The following is a 21,917-nucleotide window of genomic DNA, read 5'->3' as shown; positions in this document are numbered from 1 at the left end:
TATATCACTCTCACAGGCTCACAGCATGTCTTGCTGCAACAGAACAGTGGGGTTTCTTCAAATCTAATAGACCCACAGCTGTGTCCGGTCAGAGCAGATACTTCAATCACATACTGGTAGTACTTGATTTGTGACATTCACCGGTCAAACTGTCAAAGCAAGCAGCTGTCTTAATTTTCTTCACACGCTACTGAATTATTTCCGGGGCCCTGAATTGTAGTAGACATGTACGGTGACTCCCTCCCTCTCTCTCTCTCTCTCTCCAGGATGCGATGCAATGCAATGCAATTTTAAACGCACCATACTGAAGTAGTAGAGTTGTAGGAAGCAATTATTTATGCCCCCAGGCGGGCCGGACAGCCACCCACATTGCCCTCCTTCCTCCATACATACACCTCAAACCCCTCCCTGCGAGACAGCCTCCAAAAAAATCTGGAGCACATACAGTAACAGTAGCCCAGGCCACCACCTCCAGCTCTGGAGAGAGAAAAGGAGGAGAAAAAGGAGGGGACAATAACTCGATTGGGAGAAAGAGAGAGATAGAGAGAGAGACATACAAGTGAAGGGAGGAGGGAGAAGAGAAGTGGTCACAGACAGAAGAGAAGATCAAAAGAGATCGGGAGATGCAGCGCGAGTTCGAGCAGCTGCAGCAGGAGCACAGCCAAGAAAGCAGCAGCTGCAACCGCTTCCACTACCCTGACTCCCTCTCTCTCTCAGGCTGAGGAGAAGCTGCTCCGTCCGTGCTGGCCTCCGTCCCTCTCTGATCCGCCGTCTAATTCTTCGGCAGCTCCACCACCCTAGCTTAGCACTCGCAGCAATTGAAGGCTAGCTAGCTCGGGGCGCGCGGCGGCCGGCCATGGAGGACACCCTCAAGTCGCTGTCCATGGACTACCTCAACCTGCTCATCAACGGGCAGGCCTTCAGCGACGTCACGTTCAACGTGGAGGGCCGCCTCGTGCACGCGCACCGCTGCATCCTCGCCGCGCGCAGCCTCTTCTTCCGCAAGTTCTTCTGCGGCGGCGCCGCCGCCGACCAGGCCGCCGCCGCCGCCGCGCCGCCCGGAGCGCTGCTGCTGGACCACCTCAGCCCGCGCTCCCCGTCTGGCGCCTCCGCCTCCTCCCCGCGCGGCGCCGGCGTCTCCGCGGCAGCGGCGGCCGCGCCGGGCGCCGTGATACCGGTGAACTCGGTGAGCTACGAGGTGTTCATGCTGCTGCTGCAGTTCCTGTACAGCGGGCAGGTGTCCCTGGTGCCGCAGAAGGGGGAGCCCCGGCCGGGCTGCGGCGAGCGCGGGTGCTGGCACACCCACTGCGCCGCCGCCGTCGACCTCGCGCTCGACACCCTCGCCGCCGCCCGCTCCTTCGGCGTCGAGGAGCTCGCCCTCCTCACCCAGGTAATTGCGGTTGTTCTTCTTCATTGTTTCCGTCGTTGCTCTTGAAAGGGAAGAAAGAAATATAAAAAAGAAAAAACAATTTCTTGTTGCTTTTTTATCTGTCGCCACTGCTTAGCTTGCTGGGGAATTGAGGAAGGAAGGAAAGGATTGCGGGGATCAAGATGGGAGTTGGGGTTGGTTATGTTGGGATTGCCAAGCATTCTGCAGCATTGATTTGATCTCTGTACCCCTCCCTGCTTCTGCTTTTTAAATGAAGTGAAGGATGACTATGAGTTGCAGCTGCTGTGCAGGCAGTGGTCATCGTCGCCGTCGCCGCCAGCAGCAGCCTGCGCACGCGTGCGTACCTGCAGCTTCTTGCTTTCTTTCTTTCTCTCTTTGTCCATCTCCATCCATCTTTCTGTCCGTCCATCCGTCGGCCTGCTGCTGCTGCTGCCGCGCTCGCATCGCATCCTTTCGTCCTCCTCCCTGTTTGCTTGCTTTCTCCTTTCTCTCGCCCTTAGGGTTCGTTACACGGAAATTTCTCTTTTCCTTTCCGCTACTGTAGGCGCATCGCCCTCCCATGTTCGTCTTCTTTATCAGGAGCATTTCTATCTCTCCTACTAATGCCATTGCTTGCTGCCGCACTTCTTTCCCTCTCTTTTATGGTCACGCACTGTTGCCGCGCAAGCAGCACAGATCGATACGATAGAGATGGCTTTCCGTAGCGCAAACTGTGCAATTAGCTAGCACTCCCGTCAGGAAAAAGGAAACTAAAGATCCCTCTTTTCCCACTGATTTGCAGTTTTTTTGTCTAGGGTTTCGTCATGCTGGGTCTAGCGTTGCTTGTTTAATTCCTCTGGTTTCCCCCAGAACTTTGCTCCCCCAATCAGCACCATGATGCTCCCATACTGTTGCACCCCTTCTCTATATTTTATGCACAGGGCCAATCCACTATGCTTATCCGATTCTCTCACTCTCCCCTTTATATTCCACCGCATGCTGTGCTCCATGCCTGTGTGCTTTTGCAATGCGCTAGCTACTCACAGTGAAAGCCAGCAGCAAGGTCACTCGCACTGAAGAATTTGGTGGTTATTGCGCTTGCAGAAGCAGCTGGCCGGAATGGTGGAGAAGGCCTCGATCGAGGACGTGATGAAGGTGCTGATGGCGTCGCGGAAGCAGGACCTGCACCAGCTCTGGACCACCTGCTCCCACCTCGTCGCCAAGTCCGGCCTCCCGCCGGAGGTGCTCGCCAAGCACCTCCCCATCGACGTCGTCGCCAAGATCGACGAGCTCCGCCTCAAGACCTCCATGTCCCGCCGCTCGCCGTTCCTGGCGCACCACCACCCGCACCACGCGGCAGGCATCGAGGCCTCCTCCGCCGGCGAGCTCGACGACCACCACAAGATCCGCCGCATGCGCCGCGCCCTCGACTCCTCCGACGTCGAGCTCGTCAAGCTCATGGTCATGGGCGAGGGCCTCAACCTCGACGAGGCGCTCGCGCTGCACTACGCCGTCGAGAACTGCAGCCGGGAGGTCGTCAAGGCGCTCCTCGAGCTCGGCGCCGCCGACGTCAACCACCCCGCCGGCCCAGCCGGCAAGACGCCGCTGCACGTCGCCGCCGAGATGGTGTGCCCCGACATGGTCGCCGTGCTGCTCGACCACCACGCCGACCCCAACGTGCGCACCGTCGAGGGCGTCACGCCGCTCGACATCCTCCGCACGCTCACCTCCGACTTCCTCTTCAAGGGCGCCGTGCCGGGCCTCGCGCACATCGAGCCCAACAAGCTCCGGCTGTGCCTCGAGCTCGTGCAGTCGGCGGCCATGGTCATGTCCCGGGAGGACGCTCACACCGCCACCGCGGCGGTCAACGCCGCGCCGATGTACGGCGAGCCTTCCGGGGGCGCCGGGGGGGCCGTGTACAATGCGAGCGGCACCAACTCAAGCATGGTGAATCTGAGCTTGGACAACAGAATGGTGTATCTGAACCTAGGGATGGACGCGCAGTTCGGCAAGATGGGCGACGGCGGCGACGGCGATGACGGCGGGAGCAGAGGGCAAGGAGGCCCGTCGTCTTTGTTCTCCCCGCATGGCTACCATTGACAAGCCGGAGCGTGCAGCTGCTCTACTATCTCCTTGTAAGCTTAGAACTAATTAAATTACATGCTATTCATATCCACATTACAGGAGATGATGAGAATCCTTTTGCCCTATCATCCTCTGACTCTTAGTAGAGATTTAGAGAGGGACCATGCATGCAAATGATGCATCACAAGAGTATCTTGGTGAGTTAATCTTTCGGTTGTCTTGTAGTTCTATTGGTGGGGTGTTGTTTTGGAAGTCTTAAGAGGTGTTAAGTAAGAGGTAAAACTGTTTTTGTTGATGGGTCATGTGCATTGGTTATGCATAGAAAAGAATGCTATAACTTGACTTATTAGCTTTACAGTATCTTAATTTGTCTCAACCATACATCTTTCAATCCAATCCTTCAAAAGTCGCACAAGATTGGGCCATTCAATTATCATGTGGTGTTTGACTTCCAGATCAGATCCATTCATGAAATATTTTCTTTCTTTTTCTAAGAGCCATGCATGCATATCCCCTGTTTTTTTCCCCTTAAAAATTTCAACAACATTTTAGCCAATATAAAAAGGTTGTGACAATAAACCTTACTTGTGTATACATTTAACCACATTAATAGGGAGCTACTGTCTCTACTTTTTTGTGTATGTCTGTTTCCTGTAAATGAGTGAACATGCATGTAAAGTAAAGGAAGCTTTTTATGACAAGCAGCCGAAAATCCCATTGCTGCTTTCAACTGTTTGGAGATTGTTGTCTTTTGGAGTTATTTGCGGGGTGAAATATTTTTGTGGGTATTTGGCGCGATGGGGGTAGCTCGCCGGGGCCGGGGGTACGCAAACACGAGCATGTGGGGGATATGAAGAGGGAGACAACGAGAATCTAACTTGAGCTGTGAATGATGGAAGCGATCGATGCCGGTCAATGTTTTAACCCCACAACCCCTCCCCGTTTGTTCTTATTGCAATTCTGGTCTCCTTCCATGCATGTTACCACTTGCAATAACCTGTTTGAAAGACAGCTATGGGGACTTCAATTTCTCCTATTGCAACTCCTTTTTCTCTTTTGTTTATCTTTTGTCGATCTTGGTGTTGGTTCCCTCTGTTTTTGGAGGTATACGGGTTCCTCTCTCTCCTTGATCAACAGTGTGTGAGAGAGAGTGACATGCATCTTGGCCAATGGCAACTTTTGACCCAGGGATATCAGCTTATTCGTTAGAAGAATGAATAAAATTATATGTCCGGGTTATTTTTAAGATGAATTGTTTTAGATGAATGGTGAATAAAATTACCTCAGCTGCACCGGGGAGAGAAGTGAGAGCAGAGGTGCAGTGTGTTCCCTCTTTTGCGCCATCTCTCCTTGATCAACAGTGCATGACTATTGCATGTATTGATTATGGAGACTCTCCGACCCCTCCCTCTGTTGTTTCTCTCTCTAGTCTATTGCAACGCTAGCTTTCCACGAGACATGGCCTATCTATCTTTATGGCCCAATAGTGCCTGGGCTCACACGCTGCTAGGAAAATAGTGGGGTTTGCACAGCTGTGGACAAACGGATCCCTTGTCTTGCATGTTGCATGAGCGCAACACTGAGTGTGACTACACACACCATGCATCCGTGTTACATGCGCATGCTGCCGCTGCTCTCTCTCTCTCTCTCTCTCTCTCTCTCTCTCTCTCTCAATGTGTGACTGTGTGAATAACAAAGAGAGATCCCCCCGACCCTGTTGTTCCTGTACGTGTGGCCTCCTCCCTTTAATTTGGCTCCCACCTTTACTTTCCATTTGTGTTACTGGTTTGTCTCTTCACAATGTAAAAGCTCTCTGCAGCTGGGTGTTCCTGTTACTTCATTATTTGATTCTGTAGCGAGCCAGGTAAGTTTTGCATGCGTGTTAATTTGACCCCCTCCTGCATCCTCCAGAAATTAACAGTTTATTTAGACCAAGAGATGTTACGTGTGCAAACTGCGTACGTTGTAAGATGCTGCACATCTGTATTATCATATAGCATTCCTTGTCTATTGTAGTATTGATCTGTGGTTTGTTAGGGTACGGGTGTTTTGTGTGTACTAATGCATGAATAAAAAAGCCCATAGGCATGTGCATAGGTTCACAAAACAAAATCAGATTCATTCATTCTTAACACTATTCTAATTTGTATCCTAGCAGCTTGCTGCTATAAGATATATAGCACAAAGGGGGCTATCAGCATCAACTAAGATAGTGTGATGGAGAATCTGCGAGAAAGGATTATCTTGGTTTATTACCTTTCTTAACTTAAAATTTATCTTGAACTTTTCCTTATTTTGGACTTTCTACTGGTTCATTGTGTGACCTGTCTGCATTTGAGAACACCGTTATTTTGTTTCTTTGTTATAGATATTGTAGGTTTTCAGTCCCTACTTGCCACTTGGTGACTTGTGAGGTTATATAAAAATTTTTATAATCTCAACTTGCATGTGCTGCATAACTGACTTGAACATTTTTTTTTGGGTTTGTGCATATTTGAATATACTACTGTATGATATGTTTATCTGGTGGTGGATGTGTCTCTAAGTAGATATCAAATGTTATCCTGAAAAGATACAAATGCATGTGGCTAGATAGCACAAAAGAAATGGCGTGTTCATATCGCTTGAGTATGTTTCTCATGTATACTTCTTAATTATTTGATAATATAATTTACTATTCAGTACATTTTTATGTAGAAATCTTGCATTTTAAAAGGGCCTATAAACTAATATTGCCCCATGTTAATCCTGATTTTACAATCCTTGGCATTTCATCGACTTAAAATAATAATGTTATCATGTTTATGGCTTGTATGTCATTGTACTAAAACCACATAACTTCATAATTACAAATTATTATTACTTTTAACATGTGATGATCATATGTGTATAGTAGGAAGAGACCATATCAGTTGGCATTATAGATACATCAACCATGTTAACATTTGTGTTGGGCAATTGTTTCACGCATGTTGTCTACCATATTAGTCCAACTTCATGAAACATCTAAATTATTGTGCTATTTGTCCACATGTATGGCCGTCCAATAGCGTACTATTTTCTTTGTATTTTAGTATGGTCTCTACAATCCTCTAGTGTGTTGGTGTTTTTTTTTTTTTTTTTTGGGGGGGGGGGGGGGGGGGGGGGTAATGGTAGATGCAGGTCATCTAGAAACATGCATTTGGGTTGCTTGGGTTAGTTCATCGCAATGTTATAGAATGGTTAGAAGTAGGCATGTGGGTTTGGCTTAGCTAGTTTTCATTATGGGTACTATACAAGCAGGTGTATTGAGGTGCTTGTAACAATAGAGGTGGGCAATTTAGGAGCAACTATTGGGGTTACATTGGGTAGTGTTTATATTAATGGGTGCGGTGGATAATTTACAAGATGGTTTGTGAAAATTAGATTAGTACCATTGGTAATAGTTACCATGGCATGCGTCTATTTAGTGCTTCTCTAAATAAGTGCTCGCAAAGCTAAAATATTGAAATTGAATATGACATCTCATTTGAATACGCAATTTCTAGCTAATGTACGATAGCGAAATCTAAGTGAGAAGTATTTTATATGTATTGCTTTTTGGAAGAATCTAATAATAACCATGTAGCAGTGGATGCACGTCAGCTTAGGTTACCGGTGGATTGTCCCGCGGTTGTTATCTTTGTACCTTAGCCCCACCGTACTGCAAATGGGTTCATCAGATCATGTTCATATCAGGTGAGCGGTTTCTTAGGGCACATTTGGATGCTACGTACCCTCTGCCTACCCTGCTTAGGACTGCGCGCTAAACCAGATTGGCTGGCCAAATTTTGGCGACGAAATAATCGGTCACTGACCCATTGTGTGCATGGGCTGAAAAATGAATTGCACATTAGTGGCCTGGCAGCCATCTGTGTGATCCAAACGCACTCCTAAACTTGAAGATTAAGCAGTGAGCCGGCCCGCCAGCCAGAAGAGGCCTACGTACACATGTCGAAGCGGCCCACCAGGGCTCAGAGGCCCACGTATCTTTCCTTTTTGTACCATGAAGGCCCACATATGGTTTTTCGCTGGCTCAGAGATTGCTGTAAATAACTGGTGTCTTCTTCTACAGCATCCATCCTGCCACCCGTTCAAAAATTCCATCCCGCCGCTGCCATTGCTAGCTCGCCATCTCTCTATCAACCTTTTTTTTTTACGAGGAGACATCTCTTTTTATCTCAGCTGCTACATCAACATGGGATGGCACACAGAGCTTTCTCTCACCTCTCTACAGATCATCAAATAAAAAAAGAATGTGATTCAGCAGGTCCCCATTGTTGCTGCACTCTTCACCATCCATAAACGGGAGGGTTGAAACTCAAAGAATTCAGAATTAGTAACAGCCAACGGCCAATGGACAAAGGACCGGAGGAAAACATGGTACACATTTTTTTAAAGAAAAACCATGGTAAAAAATGGTAAACCACCACTATCATGCTTCTTCTAAATCACTCGTCAGTGCAGCACACTGGCGGAGACAGTGTTCTTTGTTTTTGCTCTCGGCCTCCCGGACGGTGAACGCAACGCAAGCCGGAGAAAGCACTGAGGCCTCCAGGCTCCAGCAGGTGGCAGGTGCTGACGTGGAAGAGCTGAATTGCATGTACAGGTTAATGGACTCCTGCAACTGGAAAATATTGGTAGTACTCCCATCTCTGGAAAAAAAAAACACTAAACGACAACATTTGCATCTATCACTTCTTAGTGGGAAGAAGGTATATGTGCCAAAGACTCGGCATTAAACAATGTCAGTGCAAATTCTTCCGGAGAGAATATGTAATTGTCAGATACATCAAACACCACACTTGAACTAGTGGTTGAAAAACTTCAGTTGTGAATATAATACAGCGATTTTTTCGGATACGGCGAATCTTTCGCTAGATTTACCTTTGAGACTTGTGTTTTATTTTGTATATGTATCTTCTTTCGGTACTTATTGTTCGAAACTTCATTCTTTCCCCACCTTCTTTATATCGTATAACCATAGGACCAAAATGGCAATCAAGTTGTAGCCTAAGAGTCTGTTTGGAGAGGAGGTGCTAAACTTTAGCACCCCACTTTTAGCCCCTTTTTAGCACATGGGTTCCCAAACAGGGGTGCTAAAGGGTGTGTGCTAAAGTTTAGCACTCCTATTTTCTTTAGCACATCCAAGGGATGCTAAAAGTTACTAAACATGCTAAAAGTGGTCCCCTATCCACGATTTCCCACCATTGCCCCTCTTCCCCTCCTGCAGCGCTCACTTCTCCCGCAGCCGCCCCTCCCGCAACTCCCATCCCGCCGCCATCCCCTCCTGCTACCATCCCCTCCAGTCAAGCGTCGCGCCAGCCCCAGCCGCCGAGGGCCCCTCCGGCTCCTCCGCGTCCGCCGCACCACCGCCAGGCTCTCTGCCAGCCCCCCAGGTGCGCGGCGCGGCGACTGCACGCACACCTACGGCGACGGCATTCGCCCGGAGAACGATAACAACCTCCGCCCGCTGCTCACGTTCAGGCGCCTGCTGGTGCTGCTGCTGCCGCGCGGCATCCGTTGCATCCAAAGGTGCCGCGGCGGAGGCGGAGGCGGCGGCTCGCGTGGGGGATCTGACGAGGGAGAAGGGGATCGGCCGACCCAGCGGTGGGAGCTCGTTGTCCCCGCCGAGGGAGCCGTGCCTGCGGCGGTGCTGGCGCACAACCACGGCGTCGACGTTGTCGTTGCCACTGCCCCTACCCACGCTGGCGGGCGCGGCCGTGCACCAGCACCAGTAGCCACCGGTATAATTGGCGATTTTGAGTGGGATGATAGATGAATCGATTACGGGAATTCTGTTGGAGCTTGGGATTGGAGTTTCAAAGTTATGGCTCTTGGTTTGGTTGTTTCACTGGAGTATAATTGGCGATTTTGCTGATGGAAATATGATGGAGGGATTGAGCAAAGGCAGTTCATGTTGACATTCTGCTGCTGCTGCTACTCAGTGCATATTAGAAGAATTATATGTAACAGACTGGCAAAAGTTAAAATATTTGAGGCAGCTGTTGTGGCATTTGCAGTGCATATTCCAGTGGTAAGTTTATGCCAGAGAGTTGGCGCAAAAAAAAAACGCTAGAGGGAGAGGGCAGTGCGCGCGCCAAGGAGGAGGGAAAGGAGGGGGTACTGTTATCATTTATTTGCCACAAAAATACTAAAGTTTAGCACACTATCCAAACAGTCCAAGGTGAAGATGCTAAAGTTTAGCATCAGATTTCCAAAACAGGGCCTAACTAGCGTGACCGTTCCAGTTAAAAGCACTAGCCTAACATGTGCTCCTGTACAGGTTGGAATTTAAGAAGCATAGTATTACATTTTTACATTAAAAAATTAGATCTCATAGCTAACCGTCGAAAATTGTTTATATGTCCGATAGCATTGTCGTTGTCGGTGGCCAGTTATAGTTTGTTATGTTTTGGTCAAAGTATAGAATTTGCGATTGTGCTGAAGTTTCACCAAATTCTGTCCAAAATTGTCAAATCGCATCCAAAAGTTTTCGAACCAGAGTGAGGTCTGTAAAACAATCTCACTGGTGGTAAAGAAATAATAAGTCCTAAACAGAACGAAACAAAAGCTATCTTAGTGAAAACTCTTGATATGGTATAGTTGGGAAGGATCAAATATAATTCAGCAAGACCCCAATCCTCTCGCTATTTACCCGTGCACATCGATGTGACGATGGTGAAACCAAGGCGTACATGCTCAGATCGCAGCCGCTCACGATTAACTTGGATGTACTAACTCCACGACAGAACGCTTAATCCTTTGATCTGCAACTTGCAATGAAAGAACAACGTTGAAATGAAGCCGAAGCAACGGCGTGCCCGGAACAAAGTGGAATCCACTCTCTGGTGGATCCACAGGAACGGCTGCTGCTGGGAATCGTTGGAAAAACTTTTTATGATGTGGTGTGAACAGGCAAAGGTTGATGAGCTTTCGCATCTGATCTTTTGATCTCCGTTCTGGAAGGAACCTGATTCCCGGTGATCTGAACATCTCATACACGTCAAACTTTGTTTCCTCCAATCGAAGGTTAGAAAGAAAACAAAAAAAGGAAGCTTTAAGAGGTGCCACTTGGAACTTTGTTTCCTCCAATCCTCCGTGCTCCGGCCGCCGTCGGCGCGAGCTCAGCCACGAAATTCAACCCACCGCCGGCTAGCCTTTTCTACACCCGCGCGTGTCCCTCTTCTCTGTTCAACAAACTTTGATTCGATTGCCGTGCAAATGCGCAGCCTTCTTCCTTCCGATTACGTACACGAACACAAGAAATGAAGGAAACAATAATAGTAGCCACACTTTATCGGTTTCGTCAAAGCTACATGGGTCGTGTTCATCAAACAGGGAGGGAATTGGCGATTTGTCAATCCGTGGCTGCGCGCTGGAAAGGCCGGGACACCCTTTGCCACCCTCTGCTCTCCATGTGTTAGAGGATTCGTCACAGGTCTTATCTGTAAGAGAAAGACCAGGGCGGCAAGGAAGGCACCAGCAACCAACACACTGCCCTGCAGCAAAGGCTATATAAGGGGCAGCTTGTCTCGTTGAGATCCCAACCAAGACAGCCACCTTTACCTACGAGTTGTAGAATGTGCATCATCCTGCTCTAGAGTCTTCAGAAGCAAGAAAGGATGGAGAACAACAGCAACAGCCAGCCGCCTCCACCACCAGGTCAGGTTTCTGAATCACTTATATGGGCTATGGCCAACACAGGAGGCTACAGTTTCTTGGGCACCTAGCTTGTTGTCTCTGGCTTGATTGGTTCTGAACTCGTTCGTCGTGCCATGCTTGGACGCATATATGCAGGCTACCCGACCGCGTCAGGTGCAGAGCAGCAGGGAGGGCGGAAGGGGCGCCGGGGGAAGACGACCTCTCGCGGAGAGAAAGGATTCATCGAAGGATGGTAATCTGTCAACTGATTAAAAAATTAAAACTTTACGATAGTAGTCGAAATCTTTTGGAGTTTTACATGCAGTTGATCTCTCCGATTAAAACTTACTACTTGATGTTTTGATTTCAGCATCGCGGCGCTGTGCTGCTGCTGGATCTGCGAGATGTGCTGCGACTGATAAGCCGCCGGCCTTCACCGTGCTGCATACAGAGCGTCCATTCTGAAAGCAGAGGCCTCCGCTTTCAGAAGGGAGGCGTCGCGTCGTGTTGATCTACTTACGATTCCAGCTGTTGCTTGATGTTTGCGTAGGGAGCGAGCTTATTAATAACTGAAGAAGACGACGATGCATCATCAGTGTCTCTGTGTTGTGCTCCAGTAGTAGTACTTGTACCTCCACACCACACCCTGTATGCTACCGTTGCTTGTATTGAAGGTGCCGGTCTCTTCTTCCCAACATTAAGATAACCCAGGTTCATTAATACCACCAAAAAATAAGTTTAAGTATTGGTTCATTATTACCCAGTTAGAGCAACTAAGTAAGAACTACCCTACATTAAGATCCTACATTAAGATAATCCAGGTTGAACAAGGTGCTAGGCACACCTTAAATAGGACCCATCATATTTATATACTTAAAGTGCATAGCATATGTGTATTGAACATGAAAGTAAAGGTGGTTTGTATAGGATCAAATTGTGATTAAGGGCATGACTTGCTTTCCTGAACTTGCTCTTGCTGCTCAAAGTCTTCAAAGTCTTGCTCTTCGAATCCCTCGAACTGCGATCCTTCTATGCGCACCACACAAGTACATACAAGCAAACAAAGGGCTAGAATAAGAAAACATTACATCAAGCAGTAGCAACAAAGATAAAACTAATCTATGCATCAACACGAACTCATAGGCGCAAGCATCGTTTAAAACGGATTTAAAACGCTAAAGATATGAACTAAACAAGGTTCAAGGGTTTAATTGCGAGAAAACTAAATTCAAGAGGTTATACTTAAAGAAATCGAGGGCTAAAACCTAATTAAACATATAAACCGAAGGGCTAACATGCAAAAAGACCAAACAGGATGGCCGGTAAAACAGAAGAAAAAGGACTTAGATTGAAATACTTTTGAATTGGATGTATTTCAGGTGCGAAAAGAGAAAATAGCGAGGGCCTTTTTGCAAAAGCAGCGCAAGCGGCACGGGTTGACTGTATTGACCCGGTTCAGATCGGATCCGGGCTGTCGGCGCCCAATCGGACGACTGTGATCGACTGGAAGAAGACGGGCGGCAGCGGCGGGCAGCTGCCTCACCGGAATCGAGCGTAGCTCTAGTGACAGTTCATGATTCTTAACGGGGACAGGCTCGGGACGAAGCTGGCGGCGTGACGAACCGATCTAGGTGGTTCGCACGGTGGCTGAGGTGACGACAGCGTGAGGCGACTCGGCGGAGCGGCTCAGCAGAGCGGCGGTTCTCTGGCGAGCTCATGCGTGCGAAAAAGAGCACGGGATCTACACGAGTGGCTTCCTTACATCCTCGCGGTGCTCCGGGCGGTGATCTCGTCGCCGAGAAGGTGGCGGGTGTGCCCTTGTGCTCGAGCTTAGGCGGCGGCGGTGCTAAAGCTCAAGGCGGCGGGCGCTAGGGTTTGGTGGGGGCTTCGGGGTCTGTAGGCGGCGTGGTTTTATAGCCTGGGGGCTTGGCTTAGCGTGCGGGTCCAAGGACGGAGGCGGGGGCACGCATAGGGGCGGCACATACTCGAGCTCGAGTCCGGCTCGGGCGCGGCGTGGCGGAACGAGAGGGGTGACGAGTGGGCGCCAGGCATCAGCGGGAGAGGTGGACGCGGCCGGTGCGGTGAGGGGCTAAGGCGGGAGTGGGCCGGCGGAGATGGGCCAGCCAGGAGGAGGCAACTGGGCCAAGCTGGGTCCGCGTGGCTTGTGAGGTGCTACTGATGGCTTCGGAAAGAAGAACAGGCCAAAAGAGAAAAGAAAGGAGAAAAGAGAAAGAAAAAAGAAAAAAATTCCTATTATTTGAAAAGGAATTCAAACATGAATTCAAATACAAATTTAAATTCAAACAACCAAAATCAATGCACCAGTATGAATGCAACAATGAACTCCTATGATTCATTAACTTATTTTAGAAAAGATTTAAATATCTAAGAAATTAAATAAAATCTTAGATAATTCTTAAATCCTTAAACACAATCAATTAAATTTTAGTAAATTCTAACAAATTTTATTAATTTGCAAAAGTTTGAAAATTAGGGTGCTATACCTCATGGGCCGTTTGTTCGTACAAATTGGGCTGTATACAACTGGGCCTCAGCAAATGCTGCGGGCTAGGTGGATCACGCGTATGACGGGTCAGATTTCTCCAGCATTTCGGATTTCGCCAGGGCCATGTTGGGCCAGGCCGTTTGTTCGTACAAATTGGGCTGCATACAACCGGGCTTCAGCACATGCCGTGGGCTAGGTGGACCACGTACGCGGACGGTGTGACGGGCAGGAATTTTTTTTTATTTTTTTTATTTTAGTATTTTGTAAAAATATATAGTCAAACAAAAAAATTGCAAAACTAGACTGTTGTCGCCGGCTAGGTCGGCAGAAGGACCTTCCCGCCGGTCCAGGCAGCGGTTGGGCCGGCGGAAGGACTTACCGCCAGCCCAACCGGCGACAAGGGGTAGACCCCTCCGCACCACACTTTCAAAAAAATCATAATTAATTAATATCAACTCGGATGGAGATAAACTTTATACTACAACTTTGTAGTTAAATTTTTTTAATTTGATGTTATATTGGTGCCCAAATAATCGACACAAGTTTCAGATCTAAAATTCAATTTTTAGATCTGAAATTGGGCAGCACACTTTCAAAAAATGATAACTAATTCATATGAGCTCAGATAGAAATAAGCTTTATATGAAAATTGTAGCCCCAGACGATATTTACAACTTTGTAGTTCAAAATGTTTTCATCTGGAGCCATTTAATTGCTGAAATAATCGATATAAGTTTCAGATCTAAAAATTGAATTTTAGATATGAAACTTGTGTCAATTATTTGAGAAAAATAAAAAAAAATTAACTAACAAGATGCAGATCTCGTTGAGATCTACAATTTTCATATAAAGTTTATCTCTATCCGAATTAATATGAATTAGTTATGATTTTTTGAAAGTGTGGTGCGGAGGGTCTTCGCTGGCCCAACCGCCACCTGGGCTGACGATAAGACCCTTCCACCGGTCCAGCCGGCGATAATAGTCTAGTTTTGCAATTTTTTTGTTTGACTATATATTTTTACAAAATGCTAAAATAAAAAATATAAAAATAAAAAAGGGATTCTTCCAGCATTTCGGTAGTAGATAGATGGTCTGTTGGGCTGGAAGGCGTTTTCTTCTGCTGGCGTTGGGCCTAACGTGAAACCAGGCCTAGTCAAAAAAAAAAAACTGATCGGCTGACCTAGCAGGTACCTGTGCTACCACATTACAACATCAACTGGAGCCTTTTGCCTTTGACGGTGGTCCAGTCAGCACTCAGCACCGACGACTCGACGAGCTCTCTCTGACTTCCTTTTCTCAAGAACCGGTCAAAGGCAAAACGCGTACGCAGCTATGGCCGCGAAAGCGAATGACACCTTGCCAAATCCGCCGTCACGATCGCGACGTGCTAGCAGTTGTGTTCCTTGGCAAACGAACACACGAAAAGGGGTAAAAAAATTGCTAATCTCCACGAAATTAAATGAAGATGGAATCATTTGATAAAATTTGAGCAAGTTTGGTGAGGCTTCAGCTCCTTCTAAAATGAGAGGGGTTGGAGGATTTTTTTAAGCTCGAACTTCTCCATATAAAATGGCTTCGGCTCCTCAGTACTTCTCCATATAAAATAGTTTCGGTTCCTCGGTACTCTAGAAGTGGAACTATTTTTATTATCAGAAGTGGAACTATTTTTAACGAGGAGAACCGGAGTTGGAACCTACTCCTTTATCTCTGCTGCATGGTCGCTATCGCTATTTGGCTAGGTGAAACAGCACGGCCTCATTTCTGACCGCGTCTGCGTGGAGGCCCGGGAGGGACAGCGAGTGTTACGGCCAGGTCGTCTCCTCCCCTCCTCCGCCCATGGACGACTTGACCTCTTCGCCGTCTCCACCACTGCCCCCGCGCTCCCACCCCCACGCTCTTCCCTCCCGCGACGCGCGCGGGCGGTTCCCACAAAGCTACCACCCACCCCTATACACAGCGGTTGCTGCCACTGCCGGCCGCTCTTGCTCTTCTGCTGCTTCTCGGCGCGCTGCCTGCGTACTGCGATGCAGAGGGCGGCGGTCGACGTCGAGGACCTCCTGGTCCGCGTCAAGAACGGAGAAGACGCCGACCTCGCCGCCGTCGCGCGGGAGGTGGCCGCGCTCGCCGAGGAGGGCAGGCTCGGGGAGGACGACGACGAGGACGGCCTCCTCGTGCCGGCCCTGCTCGCGCGGCTCGCTGCCGCGGGGACCGCCGAGGCCAGGGTCAGCGTAATGGCCGCGCTGAGGCGGCTCGCGGGATGCGTTGCCGGCGAGAGCAAGGTGAGACTGACACCAGCTCGATTTTGCTCTCCTCTTTCATCTGCCTGCGCACACTTTGTGTTCGATGCTATGCTCCCGTAACTCCCGACGAGTAGTTTGCTAGTGCTTCGATTGGTAAGCTGGATCATAGCTCTATACCTGCATTTCGCAGTGTTTTAACCTTTACCAAGCTGCATTTTGTGCCACTAGGTTTCGGGAATGGCATGCTGTGTTGCAGCTCATATGATGCTCGAATCGAATTATGCTCAACACGTTCATTGTGTACTGCGCTTTGAGATTTTTCTGCTAGCCTTAGTTTGATCATATTTGCTCCATGGCGCTGCAGGAGAGGTTGGCAAGCATTGAGGCGCTTTCAAGCGTTGTTCGTTCCTTGTCGAGAGACATCGATGAGAGAAGCGAAGCGATTGCAGTGCTGTTGGATCTGTCAGACATCCCACAAGTTCGCCAGAGGATCGGCAGGATCAAAGGATGTATCGTAATGCTGGTCACGTTGAGGAATGCACATGAATCAGGCACCAACGATGATGCAGAGAAGCTGCTGCACATCTTGTCGTCCAACCCACAAAATGTGCTGTTGATGGCAGAGGCTGGTTATTTTCGACCTATGATAGAGTACCTAAAAGAAGGTATTAACCCCTGCACCATGCTTCAACCTGACACTTTTCAGCATATATCTCTAATAATAAGCATCTAGAATTAGGCATTCGAAATATCCCATTTCATACAAAGCACTCCAAAAGGTGAAGAAATTTGGCCTCTGATAAGAACAATAACCACTTGGAAAAAAATGGAAGAGAGCGAGAAGGTTATAGCACGAGGGTACAGGCTAACTCCTAGTTCACTTGTCAAATTTATCTACCAAGAGTTTGGTTCCTGTCAGTCCTTTTGACCTCTTCTTCACCAGACTACAATACTTTGCACAAATTCTCAAAGCAACTTATAAATTGGAGTACCATGTTTAGTGAAACTTTCTTCACTCTATCTAACCATATGATCAACTACATTATTCTCCTATTTACTTTGCAGGTTCTGACATGAACAAGGTCCTAATGGCTACTGCTATTTCAAAGATGTTCCTATCTGAGCAGATGAAATCTTCCCTCGGTGAAGATGGAGCTGTTGAACCCCTTGTGCAAATGTTTAAATATGGAAATCTTGAAGCCAAGCACTCAGCCTTAGGTGCCATACGTAATCTTTCTAGTTCTCTACAAAATGCAGAGCTTTTGATAAATTCTGGAATAACAGGACCACTGCTCCAGCTCCTTTTCTCTGTGACATCAGCGCTCATGACCCTCAGAGAGCCAGCCTCAGCTATACTTGCAGCTATAGCGCAGTCTGAACGTATTCTACTTTATAAAGATGTAGCCCCTCAGATGCTGTCACTTCTTAATTTGTCGAGTCCAGTAATTCAGCTTCATCTTCTAAGGGCCCTAATTAGTATTTCTGGGCACAATAATGCTAAAAGGGCCAGAAGTAAAATTAGACAAAATGGAGGGGTACAACTGCTTCTGCCGTTCCTAACAGAGAAGAATGTGGATATCAAAATTGCTGCTCTGAATTTAACATTCCATCTATCGAAAGATCCTTCGCAAGAATTGGCTGAACAGTTCAGGGAGACCCATCTAGATATTTTGGTAAAGATCATCTCTTCACCTACTTCTCGAGATGAGAAGGCTGCAGCGGTTGGTATCCTAAGCAACCTCCCATTGACAGACAAGAAGATAACTGAGATTTTGACACGAGCGAACTTGCTTCCTATTCTGATCATCTTATGTGAAGCAAACATCACAGCTTCTAGGACACCTCAAAGGTCGTGGTTACTCGAGGGTATTGCTGGTGTATTTATGCGGTTCACAGTTACCTGGGATAAGAAACTACAGAGCTTAGCAGTTGGATGTGGGGTGGTTCCTTGCCTCATCAAATTGCTTTCAGAAGGATCAGTAGATGCCAAGTCCAAAGCAGCAACATCCTTGGCTCAATTGTCAGAGAGTACAATGACATTGCGTAAGTCAAAATCGCCAAGGTGGCTTTGTGTTCCTCCATCAGCTGAATCCTACTGTATAGTTCACAGCTGCCAGTGCACTGTCAAAAGCACTTTCTGCTTGGTAAAAGCCGGCGCCGTCAATCCTCTGTTGCGAATGCTGGAAGGCGAAGAGCGTGAAGCAGACGTAGCAGTGTTGGAAGCACTGGCTACCCTTATGCAGGATGAGATTTGGGAAAATGGTAGCAGGGTGATAGAAAGGGCATCAGGTATCCATGCTCTGCTGAGAGTAGCTGAAGCGGGCGACTTGAGTTCCCAGGAGAAGGCGATATGGATGCTGGAGAGGATTTTCCGGCTTGACGATCACAGGGAGCGCTACGGCGAAATCGCGCAGGCTTTGCTCATTGATCTGGCTCAGAAAGGAGACCCTTCCCTGAAACCGATGATCGGCAAGATACTGGCTCACCTTGAGCTGCTGCAAACACAGTCTAGCTACTTTTAAGCGCTGAGATGTTGATGCAGTGACACCGGTGGGAACTGGCACGAGTAGCCAGGCACTGGCAGAGTGCTGTTAATTATACCGGGCAATGACATCTGATGTCTTGAAGAAAGATGGTCAATCTGCAGGGAACGATTTCTCGAAGCAAAGGCTACGTTGAGCTGATGTGAACAGGTTCCAAGTGTCGCATCTTACTACTTCATCAGAAACTTTCCTTCAGGACCTCACCAGATCGTGCGCTGTGAAGTGTGAATAGCTGTAGCTTCAGTGTATGTCGTTTATAGCAGATTGGGCGAAAACTGAAAAGGTACTGTTGTTCTTCTTGTAGATCCAACGAATTTCGCTTGAACGAGGAAGAATAGAAGATGTAGGTTGTGTAGTTAGCCATGTGTTGTCTGTCACTCCTCGTTCGTCTGTAAAGTGTAAAGTGGTTGCAGATGGAGTATAGCAACAAATTACCATTGTTGTGCAGCTAACTTGTTCAACAGCGAAAAATGTTAAAAGTTGCCATTCACCTGTGAGATGTTTGCGACACGTCGTGATCGTGATGGTGCGTCCACCAGCATAATATTCGCATAGAAACACTTTGATTTTTTGAAAGATAGACACTTTGATGATTTGATGAGCCGAACACCTGTCACCTGCTACCTCTGGAGTTGATCCTCGTGGTAGCGTACCCTACCCGTGTCCTATGAATCCGGTGGGTGGCAGCCGGCGAGCCAGATTTGCAGGAGCCACAAGGCGACGAAATCCGTTTGCATTTTTACCATAAAACCCCCGCTGGGTCGTCAGAAATCTCACGTCGGCCCCTGCCAGTCCCACAGACCACCAGAGTCCACCAAGCCCCGCTCCGGCGCTCCCCAAACTCATCTCCCTCGCAATGGCCGCGCCGCCTCTCCAGCCCGTGCCAACCCCCGCGGCCTCGAACGGGGACGCGTTCCGCTTGGGGTTCATCGGCGCGGGCAACCTGGCCGAGAGCATCGCCCGCGGCGTCGCGGCGTCGGGCGTCCTCCCGGCCTCCGCCATCCGCACCGCGCCCCACCGCCGCCCCGAGCGCGGCGCGGCCTTCGCCTCCATAGGCGCGTGCCTGCTCGACACCAACACCCAGGTTTCTCATTTTCTTATCCGTATTCCATCCCTTTACTCTTGATTGCGCTTATACTTCTTAATCCATCATCACTGTAAAGTCCCAACTCTTAGAACTTTACGCGAATTTTAACCCCTTGTTAGGTTGTCGATGAGAGCGATGTGATTGTCATCTCCGTGAAGCCCCAGATCGGTAAGTAGCACCATGCCCGTATTTCTCGGAGATGTTGTTTTCAGGGGGTGAAAGTAGTTGATTGCTCCGTGTACCATCCGTTGCCGTGTCGTACCTGTTCCCGTGATATTTGTTTTCTGCTTCTATTCATTATTTTGATACTATGCGCACATTGAATTGCAGTAAAGCAGGTTCTACTTGAACTGAAGCCACTGCTGTCGGATGAAAAACTTCTGGTGTCTATTGCTGCCGGCATCAAGATGAAAGATTTGCAGGTCAGCATGCTTTTCGAAATCCTCTCGTCTCAGTCAACTTGATTTATATGGATGCATTTTTTATACATCGGTATTCCATTTTACCAGGAACTAACTGATGACATGTGTTGTAAATGGATAGTTCAGTACATAAAGCCCCTGCTTATGCCCATTCCCAATCTCTTGACCCTACCTGAATAAAATGGATGAGTTATGTTCTGGATCAGTCACACTAGTTTCTTCCTGAGTTTATATTTGCAAGGCTCTGTTTCCTGGAATTTCAAATTCATAGATGTATTTTGTTTCTTTTTTCTGAACTTGGATTATTTTTTTGGACTCGATGGGCGTATTTCATGATCAGAATTTTCCAAGAAAGAATTGTCATACAAATCTATGATTTGCAGTACATAGAATTAATTTGTATGGCTATATTGGATATATTGGTGTTCAAAATAATTTCTTAATAGACCTAATTGAGCTTATAATCAATAGTGCTCATTTTAACTTTCAGTTGATTAGTAGTTATTGCTTCATCTTCCGGTATCTCAAATTCTTAATATGACCATTGCTACTAACACTACAAAGGAACTGCTTACCCCTATCAGTATTTAAGCTGCGCTATCTCAGTACTAATATAGTTGTTTTATCTAGGTCAACATGTTGTATGCTATGCTGGAATACTATATCCTAAGGCCCTACACCGCTCTCTTTTCATTTCAGGATTGGTCTGGTCAGCGGAGAATTATTAGAGTAATGCCCAACACCCCTTCAGCTGTAGGACAAGCTGCATCAGGTAGCATTTTCTGACAACCCACCAGACACCTTTTCCAGTATAGTTAGGTTTGTACATTTTTAACCTATCAACCATAGGTGAAATGTAGTATGCGTCTTGGATGAATGAAATTTGCTAGGCAGCATCTATCATGAAAGGGATGCTTTGTATGCTTAATAGTTCCGGTTATAGCAAATTTGGCTTCAGGACGCTTCCACCGAAATTTTTGAATACTTTTTTAGTGCTAATAGATGGAATTACCAGGGAAGCTAACAAGATGCAACAGTTTCTGATGTCTTTGCTTCTCCTCAGTGATGTGTTTGGGAGAGATGGCTACTCAGAAAGATGAAAATCGTGTAAAAAGTTTATTCAGTGCCATCGGAAAAGTTTGGACAGCTGAAGAGAAATATTTTGATGCTGTAACTGGCCTGAGGTATGTAGCTGATTATGTATACATGTGATCAGTTCGAGAATGAAGCTGAACTTCCTTCTTTTTAATACAGTGGTAGTGGCCCGGCCTACATTTTCTTAGCAATAGAGGCCATGGCTGATGGTGGAGTCGCTGCTGGGCTTCCTCGGGACCTTGCTCTTGGTCTTGCATCTCAAACGGTGAGTGTCCATTCCATTAAGATTGGCTGTGATCTATTCTTTGCATATGATTCTAAGTAGGGACCCCCTACTTCTAAGTCACAAGGCTCCTGATGTTTTTATTTTGCCTCAGTAATTTGAGTTCCTTTATGCTTTATATATTCAATTTCATCCACCATTGCCTTTTGTTCTATAGTGGTTTCTGTTTATCGTCTGCACTTTCTCATTTACCATTTTCATCTATTATCTGCTATTAGGTTCTTGGTGCTGCAACCATGGTGAGCCAGACAGGAAAACATCCGGGTCAACTGAAGGATCAGGTCACTTCTCCAGCAGGGACTACTATAGCTGGGGTTCAGGAGCTCGAGAAGGGTGCATTCCGTGGAACGCTGATCAGTGCTGTTGTTGCTGCCGCAAAGCGTTGCCGTGAGCTGTCCTAGATTAGGTTGAAATTCATTTTGCCGGATCTCAACGGTTGCATTTTGTTGATATATTCGCGTTGGACGGCTAGGTGTGAATTGTTGGGATAATAATTTCTTAGCAGCTTTAGAGCGGCCGAGGTGTAATCGGTTAAACATGTTTCGCAGAATCAGGTGGCATACAGTTAATTATCTGTTTCCTTGCTAAAATACAAAGCCTGCCTTCAATTTTAAAAACTACTAGA

General features: G+C 47.5%; 3 protein-coding genes and 1 long non-coding RNA gene across 5 annotated transcripts; all 4 read left to right on the top strand.

Moving 5' to 3' along the window:
• Positions 1-382: 382 nt before the first annotated feature.
• Positions 383-3,756, top strand: LOC101765438 (BTB/POZ domain and ankyrin repeat-containing protein NPR5). The gene is made up of 2 exons (XM_004971188.4): positions 383-1,390; positions 2,474-3,756. Exons 1-2 carry the CDS (start codon positions 857-859, stop codon positions 3,467-3,469), a joined length of 1,530 nt encoding a protein of 509 aa, XP_004971245.1. The 5' UTR covers positions 383-856; the 3' UTR covers positions 3,470-3,756.
• Positions 3,757-10,938: 7,182 nt separating this feature from the next.
• On the top strand, positions 10,939-12,050 carry LOC101765042. The gene is made up of 3 exons (XR_001164005.3): positions 10,939-11,137; positions 11,273-11,369; positions 11,487-12,050. It is a non-coding gene; the product is annotated as an uncharacterized LOC101765042 (long non-coding RNA).
• A 3,345-nt stretch (positions 12,051-15,395) lies between these two features.
• Positions 15,396-18,900, top strand: LOC101764623 (U-box domain-containing protein 43). The gene is made up of 3 exons (XM_004971186.2): positions 15,396-15,901; positions 16,227-16,527; positions 16,928-18,900. The coding sequence occupies exons 1-3, from the start codon at positions 15,647-15,649 to the stop codon at positions 18,382-18,384; spliced, it is 2,013 nt and encodes a 670-aa protein (XP_004971243.1). The 5' UTR covers positions 15,396-15,646; the 3' UTR covers positions 18,385-18,900.
• A 242-nt stretch (positions 18,901-19,142) lies between these two features.
• On the top strand, positions 19,143-21,912 carry LOC101764215 (pyrroline-5-carboxylate reductase). Of its 2 annotated transcripts, none has more exons than XM_022826557.1 (7): positions 19,143-19,489; positions 19,612-19,660; positions 19,823-19,914; positions 20,545-20,686; positions 20,978-21,098; positions 21,169-21,274; positions 21,511-21,912. In XM_022826557.1, exons 1-7 carry the CDS (start codon positions 19,262-19,264, stop codon positions 21,691-21,693), a joined length of 921 nt encoding a protein of 306 aa, XP_022682292.1. In that variant the 5' UTR covers positions 19,143-19,261; the 3' UTR covers positions 21,694-21,912. The 2 variants fall into 2 exon arrangements, with proteins under 2 accessions (XP_022682292.1, XP_004971242.1); XM_004971185.3 differs by having other exon boundaries at positions 19,157-19,489; positions 20,614-20,686.
• Positions 21,913-21,917: the final 5 nt, after the last annotated feature.

The sequence above is a fragment of the Setaria italica genome, chromosome V (assembly GCF_000263155.2).
Source record: "Setaria italica strain Yugu1 chromosome V, Setaria_italica_v2.0, whole genome shotgun sequence".
Classification (NCBI taxonomy): domain Eukaryota; kingdom Viridiplantae; phylum Streptophyta; class Magnoliopsida; order Poales; family Poaceae; genus Setaria; species Setaria italica.
Note: the sequence above shows the minus strand (reverse complement) of the source record. Positions and strands in the feature narration are given on the sequence as shown.